This window comes from Sprattus sprattus (assembly GCF_963457725.1).
Source record: "Sprattus sprattus genome assembly, chromosome: 6".
NCBI lineage: Eukaryota > Metazoa > Chordata > Actinopteri > Clupeiformes > Clupeidae > Sprattus > Sprattus sprattus.
In genome coordinates, this window is record NC_137925.1 from 20138586 (window position 1) to 20165581 (window position 26996).

The 26996-nt window shown below is 41.5% G+C and overlaps 1 protein-coding gene across 1 annotated transcript; it reads left to right on the forward strand.

Moving 5' to 3' along the window:
* Positions 1-3722: 3722 nt before the first annotated feature.
* LOC308367067 (L-threonyl-[L-threonyl-carrier protein] 4-chlorinase-like) lies at positions 3723-8037 on the forward strand (the record flags this gene model as incomplete). The annotated part of the gene is made up of 6 exons (XM_080840890.1): positions 3723-3852; positions 4218-4503; positions 4661-4752; positions 5233-5372; positions 6599-6703; positions 7942-8037. The coding sequence occupies 6 exons, from the start codon at positions 3723-3725 to the stop codon at positions 8035-8037; spliced, it is 849 nt and encodes a 282-aa protein (XP_080697016.1).
* Positions 8038-26996: the final 18959 nt, after the last annotated feature.

Below are 26996 nucleotides of genomic sequence, written 5' to 3' on the forward strand. Positions count from 1 at the left end.
AAGGGAGCCTTTGTGCCATGCAGAAGATTTGGCTCAATGTGCAGGTGTCAAAAACATTACACACAACCAAAGTATACATTTACTGTAACACTGACATTCTTTGGAGTTCAGGAAGGTATTTCAAGGACCAGGGCCGTGCAGAGACCTTTGGAGGGGCAGGTGCTCAAAGTTAAAAAGGGGGCACATGTAGCACGGATTTGTAAAAATGTATTTATCTAGGCCTTTTCTATAGGCTATGTCCACTGGTGTGACGGTCATTTCCACCAGTGTGACGCTGAGTTCATTTCACACTATAGGACAGTGTTGGCACAAGGGGTTGGTTTATACCCCCAGACACATTACAGTGTCTCCACAGCTGCCAACACACACACACACACACACACACACACACACACACACACACACACACACACACACACACACACACATACATCCATTTCACAAACAGGTGCATACTCATTAGGTTTTAAATGAGCAGGGGAACTATATGGGAACAAGGCCTTTAAACTATAAGTTTACAGGCAGCAAGTACTGTAGACAGCTGTGTTTCACTGTGAGTATGAAAGTTGTCAAAAGGGTGCAATGTTTATAGTCAATGTGGGTCCATTTCAACATACAATTTTCAATGAGTGAGATGGATGGAGAGAGAGAGGTAGGGAGTGAGAGATGGAGAGAGTGATAGAGGGAGTGAGACGGATGGAGAGAGAGAGGGGGGGGGGGAGATCCTGCTCAAAACGGATTGTCTGCACTCAAATACACTGTTGCTTGCAGAAATGCCGTGTTTCAGTTTAAGTTGTCGCACTCAAATACACTGTTGCTATCAGAAATTCCCTGTGTTTCAGTTTAAGTTCTCGCACTCGTCCTCTTGTTTCTTCTGCTCAAAGACTTCTGCTCGCTCTCGCTATCTGGCCCTCTCTCTCTCTCTCTGATTGATATGAAATAACGTTACCAAAATTCACCAACCAATACAAAATCATGACGTGAAATGAACGAAAATGCTCTCAGATTTAAAGACCACGCTCTATATTAAACGATACAAACTTCATACATTGACACGTTTATTTACGGGAGTTAATCAACTATTTTGGCTCATATTTGCATGCAGTCATTTAGCAGACGCTTTTGTTTAAAGCGACGTACAAGAGAGAGGCATATAAGCCCCTATAGTAAACTTTACACCGAGTTATTCCCGAGTTATCATGGCACATTTGGCATCACAAAGCTACTCGGCTTACCTAGAAAACGGGAGCTCCAGAGAAACTTATCCGAGGCGTCGGTCAGCAGGGCACGTCAGGGCAGAGTGAGGGCACGTTGTGGATCATGTGACCGACCAAGGTAGATCTAAATTATTATCATTTTGTTAAATGTATTATTATTTTGGGCCGCACAGACGGACTTTTCACACACAAATAAAAAAAAATAATAATAAAAAAACACTCTGACAAAAGGGCACTTTGGGCATCAAGGGCAAAAGGGGCAGTTGCTCAAGCCCCCTTAGCCCCCCCCCTCTGCACGTGCCTGTCAAGGACTTCTGTAAAATCATAGGTGTCAAACACCGCATATTCATCATGGATTTGAACTCACTTACTCAAACTAATTGGGTAACACTTTATAATAACTACACACAATTCATCATTTATTAAGCATTTGTTACCTTTTAGGTAATGGTTTGTTCACCATTAGTTATTTATTGTTCATACATAATGTATCATTAGTAAAGCATTTGTTCACACAATTATAAATGGTTTGTTCATAGTTAATAAGTCTATCTAAAAAAAATTGTAAATACATTAATTATACTTTATTAATAACAAAATAGCAATTTATACATTAAATCACTATCCCATTATAAACCAGTTGCAAACTATTACTAAATGCTTTATTCATCATTTGTAGAGTATTTCTCCTATGTTAATTCTCATCAATAAAGCATTTGTACACACACATAAATGGTTTGCTCATAGTAAATAAGGTTGTCCTCAATTATGTTTATAAATAGAAGTTTGACACTTAATAAGTATTGCGAAAACCATTTGTAAATAACATAATCGTCCCTTTATAAACTATTTGCAAACTATTAGTCATTTCTTTGTTCATAATTTGTAAAGCATAGTTCCTGCATTCATTCTAATCAGTAAAGCATTTGTAAATACAGTTAGTAAATGGTATGTCCAATGTCCATAGTAAGCAGCCCATGTAAAACGTTTATGAGTGTTTTTTCAAGCTCCTTTCAGTGTAAAGGCCATTGTTGAGGGATGCTATCATTGCATTACAAGTAAAAGGCCAATAGGTGGCAATGTAGAATGTGATTGCTCAATTTCATCTATGGAAACGGTTGTCGTGTAGATAATCCAACACTTTCAGGTTTCCTTGTAATAATCCAGTAGAGGCATTGTCTTCAATCCAGTAAAGCTATTTTTAGGTTGTTCAGGGGAAGAGTTTTCAATGACATCAACCCACGTTATCTTGTCATCTGTGTCATTACTCCACCTCGTTCACTGACTGCAATTCAAACGTAAAGATGTGATGGGAAATTCTGGCACATCCCTCTCACCATCAACACAATATAAAGAACCTGTGGCATGGAGTTCAAAGTAGATTTTCCAGGTGGGACCAAAGTGGACCTTTACCAGACTACAGTCAGAGAGACCCATCGCCGCCAAAGAGATCATCTGAGGTACTGAGAAAGTAATTGACGTGACTGAGCTCACAGCACAGATTGTGTGTGTTTAGGTTCACTTGTCAAAAGGTGAATTATGTTTCATCTGGTTTTAATCCAGCTTCCTTACTTCTCTTTTGCAGCTCACAGGATCTTAAAACATCAGGGATTGAACTGACGCTTCGCAAAGGTGTACACAGGTGAGGCTCTCTCCTGAGGCATTTAACTACATCAGAGCACGCGCCAGAGATGAGACCAGCGTGTGTGTGTGTGTGTGTGTGTGTGTGTGTGTGTGTGTGTGTGTGTGTGTGTGTGCGTGTGCGTGTGCGTGTGCGTGTGTGTTAGCTAGATTGATAATGATATGCTTTGTCAAGAGGAAAAGGGTAAAAGAGAAGGAAAAGAGACATAGTCATAGACAGAGAGACAGACTGACGGAGAGACAGAAAGAGAGACTGACTGTTGTAGAGAGAAAGAAACTGACGGAGAGAGGGAGAGACTGACTGACCACAGTGTGTGTTGGGTCTGTCTGAGTAGGCACTGCATTGGGCCCGTGGGACAGGGGTGTCACCGCTCGTGTGTGCAGCCCCAGAGATGTTTTTGTCATTAGCACCGCCACGCAGCACTGCCCCCGGAATATCCTGGCACTCCATAAACAGCCCAGAATAAATGTATCCTGAGCGAGCAAGCGGATGAGCGAACGAGGGAGGAAAACAGAAGTGAGGAGAGAGGAGTGCCAGAAAAAGAGACGTTTTCTGAGGAAAGTTCGTTTCTGAGGAGAAACGGAAATACCTCTGTCAGGAGAAGCTTGTAATGGCCCCTCTCTCTCTCTCTCTCTCTCTCTCTCGCTCTCTCTCTCTCTCTCTCTCTCTGCCACCCGCTCTCTTTTTTCACAGGCTGAGGGCAGGTTATAAAAAAAGGGTTTCGTCTGGATAAGCTGACTCAGTCTGACGAGGGCCCAGCTGGTGATTCCAGAGTGAGAGAGAGAGAAGCAAAGAAAGGACAGAGACAAAGACAGACAAAGACCAGCATCAGGAACATCAGGAAGCATCCCTCAGTAGCAGTCATGAGTGTGTCCACGGAGCAGATGTCCAGTCTATACGAGCAGCAGGGCTACCTGAGCGGAGTGAGCGTGCTGGACCCCGCTGAGCTCCGGCAGGCCAGGGAGGCCTTTGCCCAGCTGGAGAGGAAGTTCGGTGAGTACCAGTCAACTGTGCGATGCGGTCTCAATCCTGTTTTCATCTAATTTCAGTGTTCATGTTGGGCACCTATGGGACATCACCTGAAATATGTTTCTTGTAGCATGAAAATGGTCAGACTGTGAAGAGAGATTACAACAGACACAAAATGTTTGTGATTTTCATTCTGAAAACATCTTTTGTGATTCATCAGAAATCACAACTTAAAGATATGATACAGTAGCTAAAACTAGAAGGAACAACAGACTCAGAGCTTTTGTTGAAACAAGGTTCATTTCAAGCTTGCAAGAAGAGTCAGTTTCTCTGCCATTAGTTTGCGTGGTACAGTTATGCCAATGAGTATCTGTGCTCTTCCCCAACAGGTACAGAGTATACCGGGTACAGCCTCCACAATGTGCATATGCAGTACGACTGGGTGAGGGGGCTGGTCAAGCACCCCCGTGTTCTGGAGGTGGTACGTGCCGTCCTAGGTCCAGACATCCTCCTGCTGGACTCCAGGTTCATCTGTAAATACCCAGTTTCCAGGGGCAACAGAAGAGATGATGTCATCGCCTATGAGAATGGACTGGCAGGGGAAGAGACAGCCGGACCGGAAAAGCAGAAAGAGGAGCCTGTGCTGCCCTACGTGGCCTGGCACCAGGACATGAGGTGTGTGAGAGCACTGATGCACTCACATATATACAAACACATATACAGGGACACATAGAAGAGCTTGGGTTGGGTTAACCGTGATTTATTGATGTTTCAACCATTTGAAATCAAAACCAACTGGATATGACAAATTAGTGTTCCCTGCGATTCACAGGTACTGGGGTCTTGATGGAGGTCCAGTGCTGTCTGTGTGGCTGGCTCTGGATGACTCACAGGAGGACAATGGAGCTCTTCAAGTTATTCCAGGTACAGAACTCCTTGAAATGTAGAGTAGGAGAGTATGGAGGGGTAGGGTAGGAGAATATAGAGTGGTAGGGTAGGGTAGAATAATATAGAGGGGTAGGCTAGGGTGAGGTAGGTTAGGGTAAGGTACCGTTTACCTTTATTTTTCCCCAGGGACAAACAATTACCAGCAATAGGACTTGGCAGCAACATATTTTTTTTTTTAAATCACAGACAATGTCACCATTCACAAAGCACATTTCAGGCGTGTTGAAAATACTATAAAATGTTCCCCTCCATGTGTGTATATATATATGAAGCCCCATATACAGTATATGTGTTCTTTTTTTTACAGCTTTTACAGACTCTGTCTAGACCACTTAGGTTCCACAAACATCACGTCTGTTCTAGCTCCGTAAAAAGCCCCTCTGTGACCTTAAACACAGTGGAGGGTTGGGTGATTTATGAACCGAACACAAGCAGCTTTCCTCTCTTCTCCAACAGGAAGTCACTGCTTGGGGATGCTTCCTCACCGCCAGTCCCAGCGCCTGGGCAACATGCTGTCTGTCAATCAGGAGATCCCAGAAGAACTGGTGCAGTCAGACAAGGCTCTACTCTGCCCTCTGCAGGCTGGGCAGATGTCGGTGAGTTGCCCTGTTATGTGTAACTCATAAAACATCAAGGCAGAAAATCCTTGTAAATGTGTAAACTCATATAACATCAAGGCAGAAAATCCTAATCTTTGTGTAAACTTACTTTCTTAGCAATACTTGTTCAATCACTGTTTGACCATTTTAACTGGCATATCAAACTGCAGGTTACTGGACAATTGGTTGTTTGTTCTGGTTATTACAGTGCATGAAATGCCCTGTATTGTTATTCCTAGGCTTCTTCTTCTTCTTCTTCTTCTTCTTCTTCTTCTTCTTCTTCTTCTTCTTCTTCTTCTTCTTCTTCTTGTTACCTTTTTCTGCGATTAATTCAGCCCGAACCGCTTAACGTAGAAACTTCATTCAAACTTTGTCGCGTAGGTCTTGTAAAGGACACTTATGCTATGTATTTTTCACTTTTCTAAACTTTATACTTTTTAAGATATTAAATAAAAACGAATCAAAATTTTTTCCCATTGACTTACATTGGGCCATTATGACATCATATTAGGGTCTTTAAACTGGCTTGCACCTGTGCTTCACTGACAGCTGCGCCAAATCAAAGGAACCTCTTCTCTGTCCCTCTCAATTTAACTGTAACTAGGAACATTAAGGCACCTTCCATTCTCTACTTTTTTTTCTCTCCATCTCTCCATCTTTCTCTCTATCCCTCTCAGTCTACTTTCTCTCACACTCAATCTCTCTTCTTCACTCCATTTTTATCTCCTTTTTTCAATATTTTCACTCTTTTTCTCTTCCACTCTTCTTTCCTTCTTCCACTCTTCTTTCCTTTCTTCTTTCCTTCTTCCACTCTTCTTTCCTTCTTTCACTTTTCTTTCCTTTCTTCACTCTCCTTTCATCTTTCCTTCTTTCACTCTTCTTTCCTTTCTTCTTTCCTTCTTCAACTATTATTTCCTTCTTTCACTCTTCTTTCCTTTCTTCACTCTTCTTTATTTTCTTCCACTCTTCTTTCCTTTCTTCACTCTTCTTTCTTTTCTTCTTTCCTTCTTTCACTCTTCTTTCCTTCATCCTCTCTTCTCTCCTTTCTTCACTCTTCTTTCCTTTCTTCTTTCCTTCTTCCACTCTTCTTTCCTTTCTTATTTCCTTCTTTCACTCTTCTTTCTTTTCTTCTTCCTTTCCTAACTTTTGCATTTCATGCACTGGTATTTCCTTCAGGAAATGCATTTTCTAGTTAAAGTTGATACTGTGCTGATATCACTCAGGTGCATGATGGCCTGCTTGTCCACGCCAGTGATCCCAACATGTCTGACCGCAGGCGCTGTGGTTTAGTTATCCGCTACGTCCCCACATGTGCTTATCCAATCCAGGTGAGAGAAACCGCACAGAGTGCTATTCACAAATTGACTTCAATGATGCTTACTGTCCTTTTTACAGAAGTGTGTACAGGTGTGTATTTATTATTACAGTGCATGAAATGCCCTGTATTGTTATTCCTAGGCTTCTTCTTCTTCTTCTTCTTCTTCTTATTCTTGTTACCTTTTTCTGCGATTAATTCAGCCCGAACCGCTTAACGTAGAAACTTCATTCAAACTTTGTCGCGTAGGTCTTGTAAAGGACACTTATGCTATGTATTTTTCACTTTTCTAAACTTTATACTTTTTAAGATATTAAATAAAAACGAATCAAAATTTTCCCATTGACTTACATTGGGCCATTATGACATCATAATAGGGTCTTTAAACTGGCTTGCACCTGTGCTTCACTGACACCTGCACCAAATCCAAGGAACCTCTTCTCTGTCCCTCTCAATTTAACTGTAACTAGGAACATTAAGACACCTTCCATTCTCTACTTTTTTTTCTCTCCATCTCTCCATCTTTCTCTCTTTCCCTCTCAGTCTACTTTTTCTCACACTCAATCTCTCTTCTTCACTCCATTTTTATCTCCTTTTTTCAATATTTTCACTCTCTTTTTCTCTTTATCCAGAGCCACTCTTGTTCACTCTTCTTTCCTTCTTCCACTCTTCTTTCCTTTCTTCTTCCACTCTTCTTTCCTTCTTTCACTTTTCTTTCCTTTCTTCACTCTCCTTTCTTCTTTCCTTCTTTCACTCTTCTTTCCTTCTTTCACGCTTCTTTCTTTTCTTCTTTCCTTCTTCAACTATTCTTTCCTTCTTTCACTCTTCTTTCCTTTCTTCACTCTTCTTCCCTTTCTTCACTCTTCTTTCTTTTCTTCTTTCCTTCTTCCACTCTTCTTTCCATCTTCCACTATTCTTTCCTTCTTTCACTCTTCTTTCCTTTCTTCTTTCCTTCTTTCACTCTTCTTTCTTTTCTTCTTCCTTTCTTAACTTTTGCATTTCATGCACTGGTATTCCCTTCAGGAAATGCATTTTCTAGTTATTATTATTATTATTCAGTATTATTTTATTTCTTTAGTAATGATTATTAAGTATAACTAAGGACTTTTTTAAGAGCTGTGTTTCAAGCCATGGGCGACTCATTTCCTCCGCAAGTTTGTATCTTCAAGCAGAGGAACTTCTTGAGAATATGGAGGGAATGTTTTGTCTAAACAAAAAAAGTATAAAAGTTCAGCCATTTCTGTTCCCCAGGATCCTGACAGACCCCGCCGTTTCCATGCGACTTTTGTGGTCAGTGGCACTGACCAGTATGGACACTTCTCAAACAAAGAGACTCTACAGCTCTAAAGACTACAGCCAATGAGCTGCAGAGAATGAGAGAAGGAGGAGGAGGAGGAGGAGGATTATTCATCTTCTTTCTATTGCACTTTTGTAATTAAACATTTTACTGGAAGAATTTTAACATTTATCATTATATTAAGTATAATGACTTTGGGTGATGTATGTAATAATCATTTGTTTAAAGATGTGTGTTTTGGTTTCGAGGGCTATGTGTTAGGGCTTGATGGTTGATGGTTTTTATATGCTTGATGAATGTAACCTCAGTTTGATAAATGAATAAATTGATAAAGTCAGGATGACGTGGTGTGTTCATTTACATGGAAGTTTGTGGATTTGATGTGTTTGAAACATTGTTTCAGTTGTCTTATAAACTTAGTTAAGAAAGCTGAAACACTCTGTGTGTACTCTTGAGTCTTAAAACATTAAGCTTGAAACATTCAGCAGCCATAACTTGTAACCGCAAATGGAAGGAAATTAGGCCACGTTGGTCATAAATACACTGGCCCTCACTGGTTGGTGATCTGATCACAGTTTATGATGTAGTGTAAACCATTCATTGTTGGGGTCAGTGAGCACACCCTATGCCAGCTACTATGTTAAACTTTAGTCTGTACATTTTGTAAGTATTGGCATGGGCAGCTCATCTATATCTATTTTGGATTTAGGATTTTTAACCTTCAAGTTGCATCATATTCCCCACTCTCAAATTGCTTCAACTACACCATTCCAATTTTACAATATTTTGCAAATCTTTGTCTAGAGCTTGTTATTCAAGCTGTTGCATTAGCCAATCTTGACTGTTAGGAGATGAGGGTAGTCTGAGAAGTCAAGCTGTGTACAGTTTAACTGATTTTAATGTTCAAAGCTTAGACCGGCTTGTGTTTACAGGCCTGTGGTGTGACCATTGAAGAGGGCCCTATAGAGAGAAGTGGAGCAGTGGGCCCAATTACTTCCCTTTACTTCAGAGATCCGGATGAAAATGTAATTGAGGTGTCCAATCAGTAGACACAAGGGGGCAGTGTTGAACCTCTGTATGCCCTTGAATGTCAGCCTTCAATTACACACCGAAGACCAGCCTAATGTCAATGAGTCCATACCCCCTCCCCTCCCCCTTTCCCACCAACTAAAGTTAATGTTCCAGTCAGATTTGGATGCGTGAAACATGTAAAAAATGTGCATCTATTGTTTCAATATGGCACTGAAAAAGGCATAGTTTATGCTGAGGAGGTAAGAGCAGCATAACTTAAGCAGACCCTACCTGATGGCCATGCAGACAAATATGCTTTTGGCTCAGGCTACTCAACTGGCTGTTTCCCACTCACACAACCCTGGGCTTAAAACAGTCAGCTATCTCACACACTGGCTGATAACATCAGTTACTGGGGCCAGGACTTAATGACTCTCTGCCCAGCTGCTGTTTTTGGTGGGAATGCTTGGACAAGCATTTTCTAGTCTAATTCAAACACGGCTACGTTCAGACCTAGAGGCCTTTGTTTTCTCCACTCTACTGTGTTAATCGTTTTTAAGCAACAAAATTGACTTTTATATGTTAAAACATTGCGCCTGTGCTATTGTAATAAATGACTGTGAAGAAAATATATTTTTTGGAGATGGGCGTACTGTAAATCCCCCTCTCACACACCTACCATGGTCAACCACTACAGCTCTTATGAGCTGACCTCAGCTGGCCGTCTAGTCTTATCCTCTGATATCATACACATGAAATGATACAAAAGAGGTCCAAAGCTGTGTCCACTTTTCGCTGGGTCAGCATTCCATCTTCAGCTTCATGGCAGTAGGTAACAGGTGGGCCTTTTGTGTGTGTGTGTGTGTGTGTGTATGCTTGTATGTGTGTGTGTGTGTGGGGGGGGTGGGGGGGGGGGGGGACGCAATACCGTAGAACATTTACTAGAAGTACCTCCCATTTTATAGATACAATGCCGTAAATGTGATGAGAGTAACCAGGAAATATCTGCATGAAATAATACAGTTCAGGTAAAACAAAAACACACAATGAACTTGTCATGAAAGCACTGCAGTAGCCAAAAGCAATTTAGGTCCTTCCCAAAAGGAAGTTGAAATTATTATTTTTGTAAATGAGTGATGCTTTGTGATTGAATTCTGTATGTTATTAGATAACGGATCTTAGTAAAAAAAAATGCTAAATGTCTTGGTCTCTTCATCGCTCATATAATTAAATGCTTCCAAGTGTGAACACCAATAAAATGTAGAATTAGGTGTTACTGTTCACGTTAGTGTGTCCTATAAAGTGTGATGCTCACTCTTTCAGATATTCTCCATTCAATTATGTATCTCATTTGGTGTGATGAGAACAGCAATAGACAGCTAGGAAAGAGTTTGTTGTGGGCCAGTTGCTAAGACTCTTACAAACAGCAACTCTCTCCTGGTAAACAGCACCTCCTAAACTCCCACTGCAACCAGGCAGGGCTGAGGAAAATTCTGTAGTGGAGAATATTGTCTCCGTCCAGCATGGAAAACCCAGGGAATGTTTCTAAAAGTGTCATGCTTGTGGTGAAGTTCACTCTCTTTCTCTCTCTCTCTTCCCTCTTTTAAAATATTTTTTTTTGTCCATGTGTCATGTGCATTTTTTTTGTCATGTGTCTAGGCTGCACAGTCCTTCAGAGTGAGCGTGATGCACCAAGCATTGCCTCAGCTGCCTTAAAGCTCAAGTGTGAACAGGAAGTTTGCACTGACCCACTGAGGTAGTTGAGCCACTCTTCCTGTTAGAGCTCATATGTTTCCAGAGGCCAGAGAGTACACAGGCTGCCAGGACTGTGCTATGCTAAGAATGCCATTTTAGCCAAAGAGCCTTAACCCTGTTTGCGTTTCACTCACAATAACAAAATCTAGCTTGGGGCTTGAAGTTAAAATATATTTCAAAACCTGTCTGCATAGGAGTGTGCGTGTGTGTGTTTTTGTGTGTGTGTGTGTGTGTGTGTGTGTCTGTGTGTGTGTCTGTGTGTGTGAGAGAGTGCTCTAGTAGTGTGTAGGCTGCGGGTGTAGGCTGCGGGTGCTTTGGCAGATTCCTTTTAGTGACATCATTTTTGGGCCACTTTAAAAATCTTTCTGTATACCTTCTTACAAATCTGCACTTAAACCTGTTTGCTTTTCGATTACAATAACAATAGCCTAGTTTGGGCGTTTTCTGTATACCTTTCTTACTTTAAATGTTTTTCCCCCAACAAACATCACACAATGTACTGTTATTAGTCCCTTATACCCCTATTATAATGTGAAATCATATCAAGTTATTTAAATGGTGGCACGGTGGCTCAGGTTCTTGCACTTCTTGCACTGGCGCCTCACAGCAAGAAGGTCATGGGTTCGATTCCCGCATGGGGCGCTGTTGACTCTGGGGGGCAGTTCCTCCCCAGACCTTCAGTGCTCAGGTGGGCTATCCTGAGCCTTTTTTTGTGGAGTTCTCCCCGTGTTCACAAGGGGTTTCCTCCACTAAGAACCCCTACAGAAAAAACATGCAAAATAACAGAACACATGTCCACATCCCTGACCAAAGATGGACAGTTCCCTTCACCTGGTCCCCGGGCGCTACAAGCTGCCCACTGCTCCTGGGGGGTCCTTGAGGAAGGACAGTCCAGGATCGGAAATTGCAGAAACTAAATTCACCGCGACGAATTAACAGACTTATTTGTTTAAATATTTTTGGTGAAAATTAACTATCCATTCATATATATATTTATACATGATGTTAAATATTTCTCAATACTGCACATGGTTGTTTTTAAATTGATAAAGAAGAAATAAAACAAACTACAAATTAGGCTGACCTCCGCAATCTGGGATTGAAATGAAGCCTGTTAACACCTGGCCTCTAAATGAACTTCACCTTAGTGTGACCCATGTATTGATTTACAGTATTTACACTTCTGAACAGATCGCTTAATAAACTTGGAGTTATAATATTGGCATACTATCAAATCAGTATCTGCAAACAAGGCGTTTTAAGTACTTCTAATTGATACCCAACTGCTTCAAATCACTTTTGGTACACAACCCTATTGTGGACTGTAATACACACCCTGTTCATTCAAATATTGTGATGCGATGATATATGTTTGCAGAGAAACCACTGTGTATGATCTCTTCAAATTACATTTGAATTTAAAATGTATTATAGACAAATTGACGATGGTAATCAACCTCTGTGTACAAAGGGAGACCCAAGGTGTTTTGTCCAAAGTCGAAACATTGTTATCGGCAATCTTTTTGCAAGAGAACATGCATATCTTGCTAGCTAATTGTTTCTTAATAAAAGCTTTTAGACAGGGACAAATGCAAATGATGATAGTGCTTATCGTGGTACATGTGGCCATTAACTCACATCCCTCGCATGACCTTTACCTTTGACCTTCAGTTGCACATCAGTTGATAGGTGAGATTAATTGAACAATAAGTATGGCACTTTGTATTGTGCAAATGACTATCTACAGGAATGAAGATATTCTGCTGTAACAGCATTGAACTTTAATACACATTTAGCTTGCTGTGTCTGAATGATGATGTGATGATGTTCTTTCTCCCTTTCAGTGGCACAATGACTATATTTTTATGTTTTTATTTTGCGGCCTTTTTTAGCCTTCATTTAGATTGGAAAGTGAAAAGCTGAATGAAGATGAGTGGGAGAGAGATGAGGAGTAGATTTGTGACACGACCTGGGCCAAACTCAATTCCTTGTCCTCGTTGCGCTTGTTTGGTGTCGGGTGGCTGTGATCACCCAGCATGAGCATAATCTTCACAGATAATGAAACCGGAAACTAACAACAATCAGCCATCAGTAACCCCTTATACATGTGTCAATGTAAACCGTTTACATCGCGTCTGCACCGATAGAAACTCGCGAACGTGTTACAATTGCCTCATGTATAAGGGGTCTAGATGTGAACTGTTCGTTTTTCCGCCGATCGTCTGAGCCTTTCGAGAGAGGTGGTTTACCACGATCGTTCGGCTCAGAAAAGGGCGTGTCAAATCAGGCCGATGTGTCATGGGGGAGGCGGTGCGTGACTGGGGGGAGACGGTGACAGGAGGCTAGAAAGTTAGAGGGTAGAAAGTTCTTGCCTGTTCTTGAAAGGAGACTGATCCAATAGGCTAGTAGGCCAACAATTTTTTATCAGTAATAAAACGCAATTTGGTACACCATTTTAATACGGTAATATTACTGTTTTTTGCAAAATGAAAGAAAGCATATTAAGGAAACGCCAACTCGAGGCCTATTAATTCCGAAATTTCACCACATTGTAGGCTATATACTGTAACAACCCCAACACTTGCCTGCTTCCCTTGCAAATCAAAGTTTTCCGACAAATTTTCTTACCTTCTTTCTTAGCTGTTGATGTTACTGAGCTAGAAGTTTAACTTGTTCTGAACAGCTCGCGCTGCCAATGCCCAATGTCATTTCTGAGTCAAATCACTCCATCATCTCTTTGAAATTCCTTATTCCACGATTGGTAGGCTACAATGACTGGCTGTTTTAAAATATAACTAATAGCCTAACGAAACAAAATAACCCAGGCAGTTTCATCTTCGAGACATTAAGGCTTCTTCCAATACTGACAGCTGACTCATAGCTTGCAGGTTTGCGGCGCTTTAAGGAGACGCGACATTTGAGGGATCGTCACTTAATTTAAACCTTTTTTGCTTCCGTTAGTGTGTGTGTGTGTGTGTGTGTGTGTGTGTGATAGAGACAGAGAGGACTCAGTAAAACATCGGAAAACACCGTGTCTCGTAAGCCTTAAGCTATCAATCACCCCCACAATGAAATATGCCATTACAGTCGCAACAAACTTCTTGGCATTGTGGTGTGCCCAAAACGCAAGCTATAAACGTAGCCATCCTAATGTAACCAAAATATACCTCTGCTGATATGCCTAACCTTCGTTCTATTTAGAATTTGTCTTAGCACTATGCAGGAATAAAATAGCATCTACAGTGTCAGGATTCAGGCGAGAGCGCCTGGCTTCTATAACGTGTCCTGCTGCACTGAAGGAGCGCTCACTCGCAGCACTTGTTGCTGGAACGCATACAATTCGTTTTGCAAGGTGCTGTAGTCGTGGGAACGACTGGCCTGGTTTCTCCCAAAAGGAAAGTAGATTTTCCTCTGCTGATCCCGCGTCTCTATGGAAGTTTGTAGAGAGATTGCGGGGGAGTAAAATGCTCCGCTGCCAAAGTAGATTACGTGTTTTTAACTTCAGGGTTAATTCCCTTTCCTTTACGTCTGCTGCTGGCTAGTAATACAGACAGCCGTAAAGGTTAATAAACGGAATTAAATAGCTACACATTACACACGCTATGCTTTAATAAAAGCCACGTTACTCACATACTGGTTAACACTGTTTGTTACAGCACATAAATGTGTGTCGCTACATCCAAACTGCGTCACCGTTGTCCCTCCCTGTATCTGCTCCAGCTGCACCATTTCACTTGCAATGTCAGTACCGGTTCTTCCAACACGCACACTACGCACGTTGCGTAGGGCCCCGCAAATTTATTATTTATAATAAAGGCCCCGTGGGAAAAAAAAAAAAAAAACGTGACAACGTAACTGTCCGTCGCGGACGTCAGATAGCTACCCATGCGCATCATTAGTGTGTAAAAGATGAAGCGGAGCTATCCCTCGGGGAATGAAAAAAGGAAGGGGGAGGAACTTGAAAATGAACTGCGGGAGCAGCAGTCAGGTAAAGCCTCCTGGTGGGAGAGAGGGAGGGACAGTCCGTGTTAGACCTACATCAACAGGGCGGTGAGCCCTTGGGGATCCCCGGTCTCTGTGTGCGTCTTGCTAGCTTCTATAATTTTAGTTGTAGCCTTGTATAGTTACAACTGCACTTAACAAAATGGAAACTTTGGAAAGTAATGGATACATATTGACTAAGATTGAAGTTTGTTTGCTTGGATAGCCCAAAGGCAAATATAGACGCAGATACGATTTATTCTTGGTGAATAAATACAACTCGTGAAATATTATGACAATGGTGCTAAATAATAAACACTTATTAATAGAGTGAGATCATACCGAGAAATATCAAACTGTTGCTTGAAGTATTGGTTTGATGTTTCGAGGTTAGTACGTTGTTTATTATGGCATTTTACTCTCCTTTCATTTTATAAAGACACGGTCATTGTAAATCGAAAACATGTCGTTTTGTTAAGCTCAAGTCTTCTCACGACTCAATTTGTTTGCCTAGCAACCACTTTAACAGAAAACGGACAATATGGATCTGCTAAATAAAATGGTTTTAATTCCAAGTGATTCAGAGTTTGTAGTCTTTCTATAACAAATAGTTGCTTCTTCCGAGAACCTTGGCATATTTTCACTGGACCATTGAAGATTTGAAAGTTACAACCAATGTGTGTGTTTTCATGTTAGCATGGGAGCTGGTAAACTAACTGTTGATTGTAAATAGGCTGCCTTTTAAAGATTTTTAGGTCTTTGTGTTTTTTCTCTCAGTGTTCACACTTTTCTGCTGATTTGGTCTGTATTTATTCTGAGTTGGACCAACAGGTGGCGATATGCAATATATTTAAAAGGGGGATGAGTGGAAGCACTGGGTGTCAGGTGCGACGGTTGAAAATTTTGGGGGTTCAGTTAGGAGGGCCCCTTGGCAGAATTTTGCCTAGGGCCCCATGGAGGTCTGAACCGGCTCTGTGCAATGTGAATCATTTAATTTAAATATGCTTATTGGCATTTGTTGCACCTTAATCATTTTTTACAAACATGATATGCTATGTATGGTGTAGTAGACTGAGACTCTATTCACTACTGCACAAAAACTAGACACGTTTGCAAAACTAGACGTTTGCAATGAAGTAGGTAAATCAACTTTCGCCAATATCTCCGTAAGGGAGATGGGTTACGTGCTCAAATTTCCTGGGATCAAAGAAGACGTTAGTATTCATGTGCAAACTAAAAATCACGTCTCAGGATTGCTGCGCATGTAAGTTATTTCGGGTGTCTCAACTGTAACTAATACCACTGTCATATAATTATGAGTTCAGTAAAAGACGGAGCAAACACAGTTTTCTACCGTTGTTGAAACACATCCACGCGTAGACTCGTTTTCTATCCATCTGAGAGTGGTTATTCAAAGAAAATATTAAGAACTATATGCTGATAGAAAGAAGGGAACTTTAAGCCACACTGCCTGTGCACGATGCGGATCCACGTTGACAGGGCTCTCAAGTTTTGAAGACAGGCAAGAGTGACATATTGCCGAGCTCACCCGCCCCCCCCCGCCCCCCCCCCCCTTGTGCCCCCCCCCCTCCATTCCATTTCCACAGACCAGCCCCCCGCCCACCCCCATTCCATTTCCACAGACCACCCCCCCCCCCCCCCCCCATATTATTATTAGTGTTTTGTAGTTAGCAGAAAAGATTGGACACATGGCACTGACAATTCAACAAACTACAAAATATGTATTCAATTACAGAGAGAGAGAGAGAGAGAGAGAGAGGGAGAATGAGAATGAGAGAGAGAGGGGGAGAAAGACCTGTACGGTCTCTTCCTTTTCCACCTGAACTGTCTCTTCCTCTTCCACAACTAATCTGGCCTTTTTAGGGGGCTTTCCTCTTTGGGCGAGGGATAGTATGCTCAATTGCTTTTTACCTGACATCTTTGAAAGACAGATGCAAAGATTAATGCATCCATTTCCAGGATATTTATAACACGCTAGTATGCCTAATGAGCTCGCGATTCCCAACTTCACAAGGCGTGAAGAAGCCTCGGAATCTGAATAGAATGTTCGAGCAAACACATTTACCAAAAAAAATGCCCATAACATAATTTAATATTAAGGGCTGCCAAATATTCGTTCGAATAACAGGCTATATTATTTTGTATAGGCTATTAACGAAGTTCGGAGTCAAAGCTATGGTAAAAAGGCAGGCTGTAGCTCAAAACTCTGTTGGTTTGAAACACTCATTAAAAGTTGATGCTCGTTATCTTGGAAATATTCTCTAACTGCAGTCAAGTTGTCATTGCTTGTGTCAACTATTGTGAATTTGTTGTTACATTAAAACAGGAGACAACTTACTATTTGTAGAGATTGATGCTCGGAGCTGGTTTCCTCTAAGGTGAACGAAAGGTGAATCGGAGATCAGACGCGCGCAATTCCAGGATGCTTTATTTTCATTGGTTGTTGGATTAAATCTTACCCAGATACAGAAGATACGTTTTTTCTGATTGGCTATTGTGTAGCCCTTTTTTTTTTGATTGGCTGATAAGTGGCACCTCACGGCAGAACTCCACGGGATTCGGGGAGACGTGCATGATTCCTTTATGGTGAGGGCAACGCAGCGCAGCCAGGTCATGTTTACGCGATGCGGCCGGCACATATAATAAATATACTAGAGGTTTTTTTTCAGCGTGAGAAATACGATGTGTGGCGGGAGTGCGTGACTTAAGACCTAAATGAGTGATTGTCACGCTCAATGCGTGACACTTGAGAGCCCTGCGTTGATGTTGTTAGTAAACAAACCAGGTGGGAGCACATCTGCGTGGTCTTTGCGCATGCCCGAGGCAATGTAAATGGATCACATTTTGCACATGAAACACGTAACGACAAGAGCCGTTTCCCTTGAAAATTTTCACACCTACACGCGAATACGATACAATAAACTGATCTGATCACATTGGCACATGTATAAGGGCCTAGTGTGTCATACTTGGCTCTTTTCCTTTCACCTTTTCCCCTCAATAGGTTGGGGATGCTGTGTCACCGTACATGCTCTGGTGACTAAGGATCTGGATTTCTGTCCTGTGACTGTCACTCTGGTGTATGTGTTCATGTGTGGGTGCTTTTTAAACTTTAACCTTGTAATTGGGTAATACTGAAATTATAGAAGCAGAAGTAAGAGTAGTGTTCACTACTTCACAGCCATTTTGAAATCATTGTTCAGTCTATCCAGGGACTCATAAGCACCATACCTTTTTCCTGATACAGATCAGTCACACAGTGATGAGCATTGAACTGTTCAAAATTCTCTAGTGCCTGGTCACACATATCCCTCTCCACAGGTTTCTGAAAAGACAGAAGGAAACACTTCAGACCGTAAGATTACTAGCAAGGGCAGCTGGTAAGGTAAGGGATAACGTATAATCGGGCGGTCATTATCGAAAAATAAATCCTGACGGGACGAACAGGACCCCAACACACAGCGGAGCACAATGTATTAAAAAAGATAAGACAATCACAATGTGATGTTACATGGATTCCTATTCTTTAGAGAAACGTTAGCATAATCTGGAGGAGACCAATTACAACTGTGACTACCGGTACATACAGTGTGTCTGAAGAAAAATAATATTCTGTTATAGTGATTGTGGTTCAAGGCCCATTTGTTTGAGGAATTGGATCATGTTTTGTAAATGAGTTCAAATCCATGACCAATATGCAGTGTTTGACACCTGCACATTCAGCCAAATCTTCTGCATGCCACAAAGGCTCCCTTTACCTGCTTGAGATATTGTTGAACTTAACTCGAGAGAAATGTCACGACATGAACAGCTGATTTGAGCTTTTCAGAATTATCTGAAATACTTCCCTGGCCCTGAACTCAAGATAATGTCAGTTTTAAGTTGATTGATTGTTTGAGGACTTCTCGTATATGGGGTAGGGAATATACCTTCTCTTACCATCACTTGCCTCCTGAGGCCAAGAAAGAAACAGATTTGAGGAGAATGATAAGCTTCAACGTTACGGTTGAGTTGTTGTTCTCTATTGATTGTTCACTGAAAAGCCTGATAATTGCTCAGTGAATACACAGACAGGTATAATTGGTAGGTATAAATATGATCAGTTTACTACATGTACTCAATACACACACACACACACACACAGACACTTGAAAACACTGCACTTGCATGAGAGATGCTGCGTCTCTTTTGTTGACCTGTGTTCGATCCTTGTGAGTGATGAAGTAGTCTTGGCCTTCCCCAGGAAATGCAAACCAGACAAAGACATGTCACTTGTCAATCTCCGCTTCATTTCCATCCGAAGCTGTCAGTTGGGAGGGTTGAAGAAGATGGAATGGCCTCCTGTAGAGTATTGATTACCAAAAGTGACTTTTGAAAACCATGTGAGAGCTGGTAGTTACTCACTCAAACGGCAACATACAGTGTTAAGTTGATTGATTGTTTGAGGACTTATATTATATGGGGTAGGGAATATCCCTTCTCTTGCATCACTTGTCTCCTGAGGCCAAGAAAGAAAGAAATTTGAGAAGATTGATAGCTTCAATGTTACGGTTGAGTTATTGATTGTTCTCTATTGATTGTTCACTGAGAAACCTGATAATTGCTCAGTAAATACACAGACATCGTAATTGTCACAACAATAGGTATAATGTAGCTAAATCAACCACAACACTTCTGATGGATTTTGGTTTTGGAGGATGTTTACTCAACGGTTCTTTAAAGGAGTTGTCCGAGTTGCTGAAAAAGGTGAGGCACTGGTTTTGTCTGAGGTGCTCACAGCACGAGGAAGGTCACTTTTTTTCTTGTGTATACCTAAAAGATGGTTTGGTAACTAATTACTCACTCAAACACCACATACACAAACACACAGATTGAAAAACTAAAAGTAAAGGAGGTGGATCTAAACCATGCACTTGCGTGAGAGACAAAAGCGTCCGCTAAATACTTTAAGCTACTTATCAGTGGATGTTTGATTAACAGAATTAAAAGGACTCCTCGTATATGGAGTAGGGAATATCCCTTCTCTTATCATCGCTTGCCTCCTGATGAAGGCCAAGGAGGAAACAGATTTGAGAACAATAATAAGGGGCTGGATCTTAACCGTAACCATGCGTAATAGATACTGTGTCTGTTTTGTTGACCTGTGCTTGATCCTTGTGTGTGACAATTTATGGGCCTTCTTATGAGAAACCACTCCCTTTGGGGACCTCGGGATGTGTACCGTATGCAACACACACATACACACACACCCACATACACACACACAGACACAAGTGATTACCAGAAGTGACTCTGAGCCTCCACCTGAGGAAAATCACCTGAGGGCTGTCCCCGTCTGGAGTACCAAATATCCAGAATGTCCAGTAGCCATACTATAATTGTGCATATATCCGTGAATGACACCCCTGTTCTTTGCAATATCATTCTTTTCAAAGAAATAGGTCTTCACTTGTTGGCAACAATTTGTTTAATTTTGAATAGTTTCCTTTAAAAAAGGGCGATTGTTTGTGTGTGAGCGGACCTCTGCTTATATCCACATAGGCCTCCACACAGCACATTTCAATGAACACGTAAATCAGGCTCCAGTTGCACATGATTGATTTGTGGTTCAAGGCCAATTTGTTTGAGCAAATAAGTTCAAATCCATGATGAATATGCAGTGTTTGACACACCTTACAGCAAGATTTTCTGCATGACACAAAGGCTCCCTTTACCTGCTTGAGACGTTGGTGAACTTAACTTAAAGAAATGTCACGTCATGGACAGCTGATTTGTGATTTTACAGAAGTCCTTGAAATACTTTCCTGTACTCAAAACAATGTCAGTGTTACAGTAAGTTGATACTTTCGTTGTGTGTAATGTTTTTGATTGACTGATGAAGGCCAAGGAGGAAACAGATTTGAGAACAATAATAAGGGGCCGGATCTTAACCGTAACCATGCGTGAGAGATGCTGTGTCTGTTTTGGTCACCTGTGCTTGATCCTTGTGCTTGACATTGTATGGGCCTCCTTATGAGAAACCACTCCCTTTGGGGATCTCGGAATGTGTACTGTGTGCAACTCAATCTCTACTTTATTTTCAACAGAAGCTGACAGGCCTGAGAGTTTAGAATGGGTGGAATAACATCCATCCAACACACACACACACACACACACACACACACACACACACACACACACACACACACACACACACACACACACACACACACACACACACACACACACACACACACACACACACACTGTACACACACACACACACACACACACACACACACACACACACACACAAACACACACACACACACACATACACATACACACAAACACACACACACACACACCCACACACACACACAAACACACACGCACGCACGCACACACACACACACATACATGCACGATCACACTCACACACAGACACAAGTGGATACCAGAAGTGATTCTGAGCCTCCACCTGAGGAAAAATCACCTGAGGGCTGTCCCCGTCTTGAGTGCAAAAGATCCAGAATGTCCAGAATAGCTATCCTATAATTTTACATACAGTATATCAGTGAATGACACCACTGTTCTTTCTTTACATGCTTGAGACGTTGGTGAACTTAACTTAAAAGAAATGTCACGTCATGGACAGCTGATTTGTGTTTTTAACAGAAGTCCCTGAAATACTTCCCTGAACTTAAGAGAATGTCAAGATCCAGAATGTCCAGAAATGCCATCATGTACAATTTGCATATCATTGGAAGACAGTTTTAAAATGACACCCCTGATCTTCGCAATATCATTCTTTCCAAATGGCAAAAAAAAAATCATTTTGAATAGTTTCTTTAAAAAAAGGCGATTGGTTGTGTGTGATCTCTGCTTATACCCACATTTCACTGAATATGATTGATTTTGGACAGTGTAATCACTCACACAAGTGGGCTCCAGTCATTTAGAGAAGTGGTTCTCAACCTTTGCTGCATGACCCAAATTTTAAGATGCAGTGCAGTTGCGACCCAACAATTAATAATCAGCATGAATCATCAGGCCAATAATTTAACAATTGTATTATTATTATTACTACCACTACTATTAGGCTTAATACTATACCACTGTTTTACCATTGAAAACACATGCAACTGTTTAACAGTCAGGATCAGTTATACAATCATGGACTTAGGCCTATGTGTTTAACTTCTTTGAGAAACTTAAGCCATACATTTTTTAAACTTTTTAATAGGAAATTATGAACTTTTATGTTCGACTTCTTAGGAAGAATCCATGGACTTACATGTTCACCTTTTTTAGATGGACTAACATGTTCCACTTATCACAGGACTTATGTTCATTTTCTAAATGAGAAATCCTTACTTACATGCTCAACTTCTTAATGAGAAATGGACTTGGATGGACATGTTCAAATAGTAAATGAGATGCCTGAATGTTTTCCTGTCATAGAGGCTGCCCCATCGGTTGTCAAACCAACACACTTTGACCAGGAGAGCTGACTGAGTTAAAGTATGTGTCCATTGCAGAAAAAAATCTCTGCTGCAGTGGTAGATGTTGGCATATGTGCATTAAATAAGAACTGCTCTTCAAAGTCATCATTCCGCACATAAACCAATAGAATGGCAGGGCTAGCCACGTCTGTTGATTCATCGAGTTGTAAGGTGATATAGTCAAAAGCGCAGAGACGTTCAGAGAGCTGCTGCTCAACATCATGTCACATATCCTCATTTGAATAGTGTCGTTTGACACGGGAATTGTCTTCTTTTTCATCTATGAGTGCAGTGCACAAATCGATGGCAACTTCTGCAACCGTGTGGGCCTTTTTGCTCTGAGCTTGCCGGTCGGAGACCAGATAGGATGCACGCAGTGCCTGCTCCTGAACAGTGATGGCACGTTTGAATGTTTAAAAAAAAGTCTTTATCTTTATAGTTGCCGTGCTTTGTTTCAAAATGTATCTGCAAGTTTGAAGGCTTCAGTCTTTCATTGGCTAGTATTTCCAGGGGCGGTTCTAGCAAATTGGAGGCCCTGGGCAAAGAACAATGTTGATGTGAATCTAAAATGATATTACAAAGGTATTGTAACAAATCACGGAAGTGCGTAATATTTGTTATGGCTTTTTATTACTAAAAACTAAACACAACTCTGTGTCAAAATGGGCTTTATGCCCTGGTACAAGTTATCTCGAATAGACTGTGTTACCGTCACACACCTGTATAAACTCAGTCCCAACACAGAACAACGACATGCAATAAGAACGGTTAGAAACATTGTTAGGGAACATAGTTAGTGCATCACACATAGAAAAGTATGCGCCCGCCGCACGGCATTATCGGGCGACTATGCCGGCGCTTACAGTATGTATTATCATTATTTGTTAAATGTAGCTTTTATGTTCTTATTAAGCAATTTGGTCTATTTGGACAGCCTGACATACTTTTTTTATTCCAAGATGCATAGCTCTTGATTAGTTCAATCATGTCTAATTAAACTGGTTAGCTCGCTCGACCAAAACTAACATTGTTAAGATTACTTAAATTTGTATTTCATGACACTTCGAAAATTACGCAAATTGCGGTACAGATGAACTTGAACTGATGTTAAGACTGAATGGCAATAACAAGGAATGTCACAAGTCACTGTCTAGCTAGCGTTAGTTAGGTAACTTTAAATGATAAGGTACATCTTTTTTTCTTAACTCCACTAAAGTGCCCGGGGCAATTCATGCATTCATTAACGTTTTCTTCTCTGAAATTCATTTTAGGCTAAGAACAGGATTTAAGGATTTACCTTTCTTTTTGGCACGATTCTCTTCTTCCTTTCCTTTCTTCTTTAATTGCGCCCCGGATGGCTTTACCCTCTTCATTAGACACACACACACTCTAACCAAACGCCTCACTGTGCTAGCATGTTCTGACAACACCGAAGAGGTACGTACCCCTTCCGTTTTCGATTTTTGGGTCATTTTACCCTAATGTTAGATTTATTTTTTTAATGTCGAAATATTGGTTGAAGATATATAAGGGGGCGCAAAAAAAACTCTGCCCAGCAAAACAAAAACACAATTCATTTTTTTTTTTGCTGGGCGCATTTTTTTGGGAAAAACCGCCCCTGACGGCCCTTGTCAGTGGCATAAGGCAGTGGTTCCCAAACATTTTACAGTCCCATACCCAATATTTGGACCAAAATCTTTCACTGACTGGAAATGAATGTGTGTGTGTGTGTGTGTGTGTGTGTGTGTGTGTGTGTGTGTGTGGGGGGGGGGGGGGGGGGGGGGGGGGGGGGGGGGGGGTGAGTGTGTGTGGGTGAGCTGATGACACATCCGTTAAGCTGTGATGGTATGTTCTTCAGAAACAATCCCTCTTTGTGCCTGATAAAAATATTTTTGGAATCAATCATAGTTTAAGCATTCATGCTTCTAATTCTAAAAAAAACAGGAAGTGCTTTTATTTTTTAGTGCCATGGAAATCACAAGAACTGATTTCATCATTACAATTCAAATACTTAACCTGAACACAGCAGCAATTGTTCTACCTGTCATCGTCACCTACATAGCCAACATGGTGACTCCCACTGTTTTGGGTGGGGATTGTCAGCACACTTGATTTACTGGAGTGGTTTCGTGGAATTGATGTACCTAATGCTCAAACTTGGCACATTGACCATGGGACACAGGCACACAGACAACTAGTGTGAGAGAAGGAAATAGGGATAATATGCTGCGTTTATCAGGGAGTGCGGCTGTCAAATGGGTCTTACTCAACCATACAGAAGGAGAGATGACAACAGATCAAAAGTAATATTTGTTTTAGACAGTCTGAGTGTTGCAGTTCAAGAAGTCATTTTTTTTTGCACAAACATGAAGAGGTTTCAGGAAATCTCCATCTTTGGTGCGGGTTATACATTAGTATTTTTGCCAATGTGACTTGGCTATTCAGACTATTTGGATTGACATAGATATGTCTATGGGCCCCGTCTACGGCCCAAGTGTGACCGCACCGGCTGCGCCCCCTATAGTTACGCCCCTGCATACAAGTACACAACGTACCTGCATACCTCCTGTGATTGGCAATCAGTAACTAGTGCCAGTTTCTGTGCACATTTGCTTTCTTGTGAAATGGACTGAACCGATCACGTAATCAAATTATTGGCTGGCATGTGTTTCACTTTCGTTTCAGTTCCACCATGCTGATGTTTCATTTATCATGCAATTTCCCACCACCTTCATTCAGTGGCATGGCTACATATTTTAGTGACATACTATGAAATGTCTTCTTTGTGTGTCCTCAAATCTCCAAACTGAGTCACTGAAAGATAAAAAAAAGATGCTAGTAATCCTTCGAACCTTTTGCCCTGTAATTAAGCCTGGTTTTCCTTGTGTGACGACCCTGTCTCTTTTGGTTGCTGGGCGGGCTGTTTGTCTTTGTCTGTGTGTTAGTGTTGCAGGTGTCCGGCAGGTGTGTCGGCTCGCCAATCGTTGGGAACACCTGGGACCGGTGTTCCCAGTACTATAAAAGCATGTCCCACTGGGAGAGATTCAGAGAGAGAGAGAAAAGGGAAACTTTGCGCCCCACGCTCTGCTCACACCATGCTCTCTCTTGCGTACTTCGTATGATACTTACCATTTACTGACCTGGCATGCATGTACACACGCCAACACCACTGATTAACTGACTTCCACACCTCACCGTAGCTTGGACTATTAGTGTCCTGGCTATTTGCTAATAAACCCTTAGTGGTTTGGCTTTTAAATCTGTGTGAACTTATGTTATCTGTCATGTCTGTGAGCCGGACATGACAAATTGGGGGCTCGTCCATTTTTGAATTCGGAGGTGTTTTGGTGGTGCACGTTAGCTGGTTGTCCTCGTTGTGGCTGGGCAGGATTTGGAAAAGTGCTTGACCAAGGAAAAGTAAGCTTACATGCTGGTGTAATTGTGCCTTTTTCCCCCTGTTAGGCACAGCAGCGTTGAAAGCGGTCAGAGCTGAAGTCATTGGTTATGGGGTTGTTGCCAGTAACTGGTTGCCTCCTCATGCCAGCGGTCACTAATACATAAACACACGCCGCGTGTAACCACATGAAGACCAGGGTTAAGTTAGTATTTGGTTAGGCAGATAAAGGGGACGCTGTTGTTTGCCATGTTACAGCCAGCGTGTTGACTACTGTTGACTACTGTTGCCGGTGACTGTCGGCTCTTCAACATAGTTGAAGACGGTGGGCTGACTGAGGTGTTCTGAATTGCTTCAGGGGATAATTCTTACGATTTACCGTCGAGTGGCAACATTGTGTTTCACATATATTCCTTGCATGGCGAGAGAGCACGAAAAAAATACCATTAAACAACAGTGACTAAATACAAGCTGTCTGAAGTGATTACTCGTAAATGTATAGGATTCGACGGACGTCAGTAAAGTTGCATTAGTGCTGTTTTTGTGCTTTATCATTGGAGTGGACATGCGTTTCTGTGGAGAGCTACCGACCCAAACTACTGCCCAGGAATGCTTGGTGCTATTTATTTTGATAATACAGTGCAGCCACAGATTCAATTCATTATTTCAATTATTTAAATCATCATATTGAACCTATTTGTTTGCATGTCTTAAGCATCACCTATTTTAATTAGACCTAACTGAGTGGGCTTGTTTGTATGTTCCATCACTTGTTTTGAGTACATGCTATCTTTTGGGTCTTTTCTAGTTTTATCTCCTTGCTTGTTTGTTGTGCACAAATAGGCCTAGGCCTACTGCAATTAAGTTCTCAGTGTGGTTTTATGTTGATTTCTGGCACACAATACAATTCTGATGCAATATCTAGAGTTACATTTTTTGTATTCATATCTAGGCTTCCACCTGTGACAGGTGCTGATGTTGCTTTTTGTGACATATATCAATTGCTTATTAATAAGAATTCATGGATTATAGATTCAATTAGCCTAATGGAATATAGCTGTGCTAAAATAAGTGGGGTGTCCAGACCTGTTACAAATACGAAAAGTTGGGCCTCGGAGTCGAAAAGTTTGGGAACTCCTGGACTACTGCGTTCCATTGGTCTGGGGTTAAAAAAAAAAAGAAAACAAAGTGGGAAGTGTGCAAAACAGGGCGCCCGGCGTTGCCGGTGGAAGGAGTTCTCCCCATCGGTCAGTGGCAGTGACGGAGAGGAAAGAGCCTCACATTTGTGACTCAGGCATGCTAGTGTGTCAATTAGTGTGTAAGTTAGTGTCTGTTCATCAGGCCTGCTGGGGTGAAAGTTAGT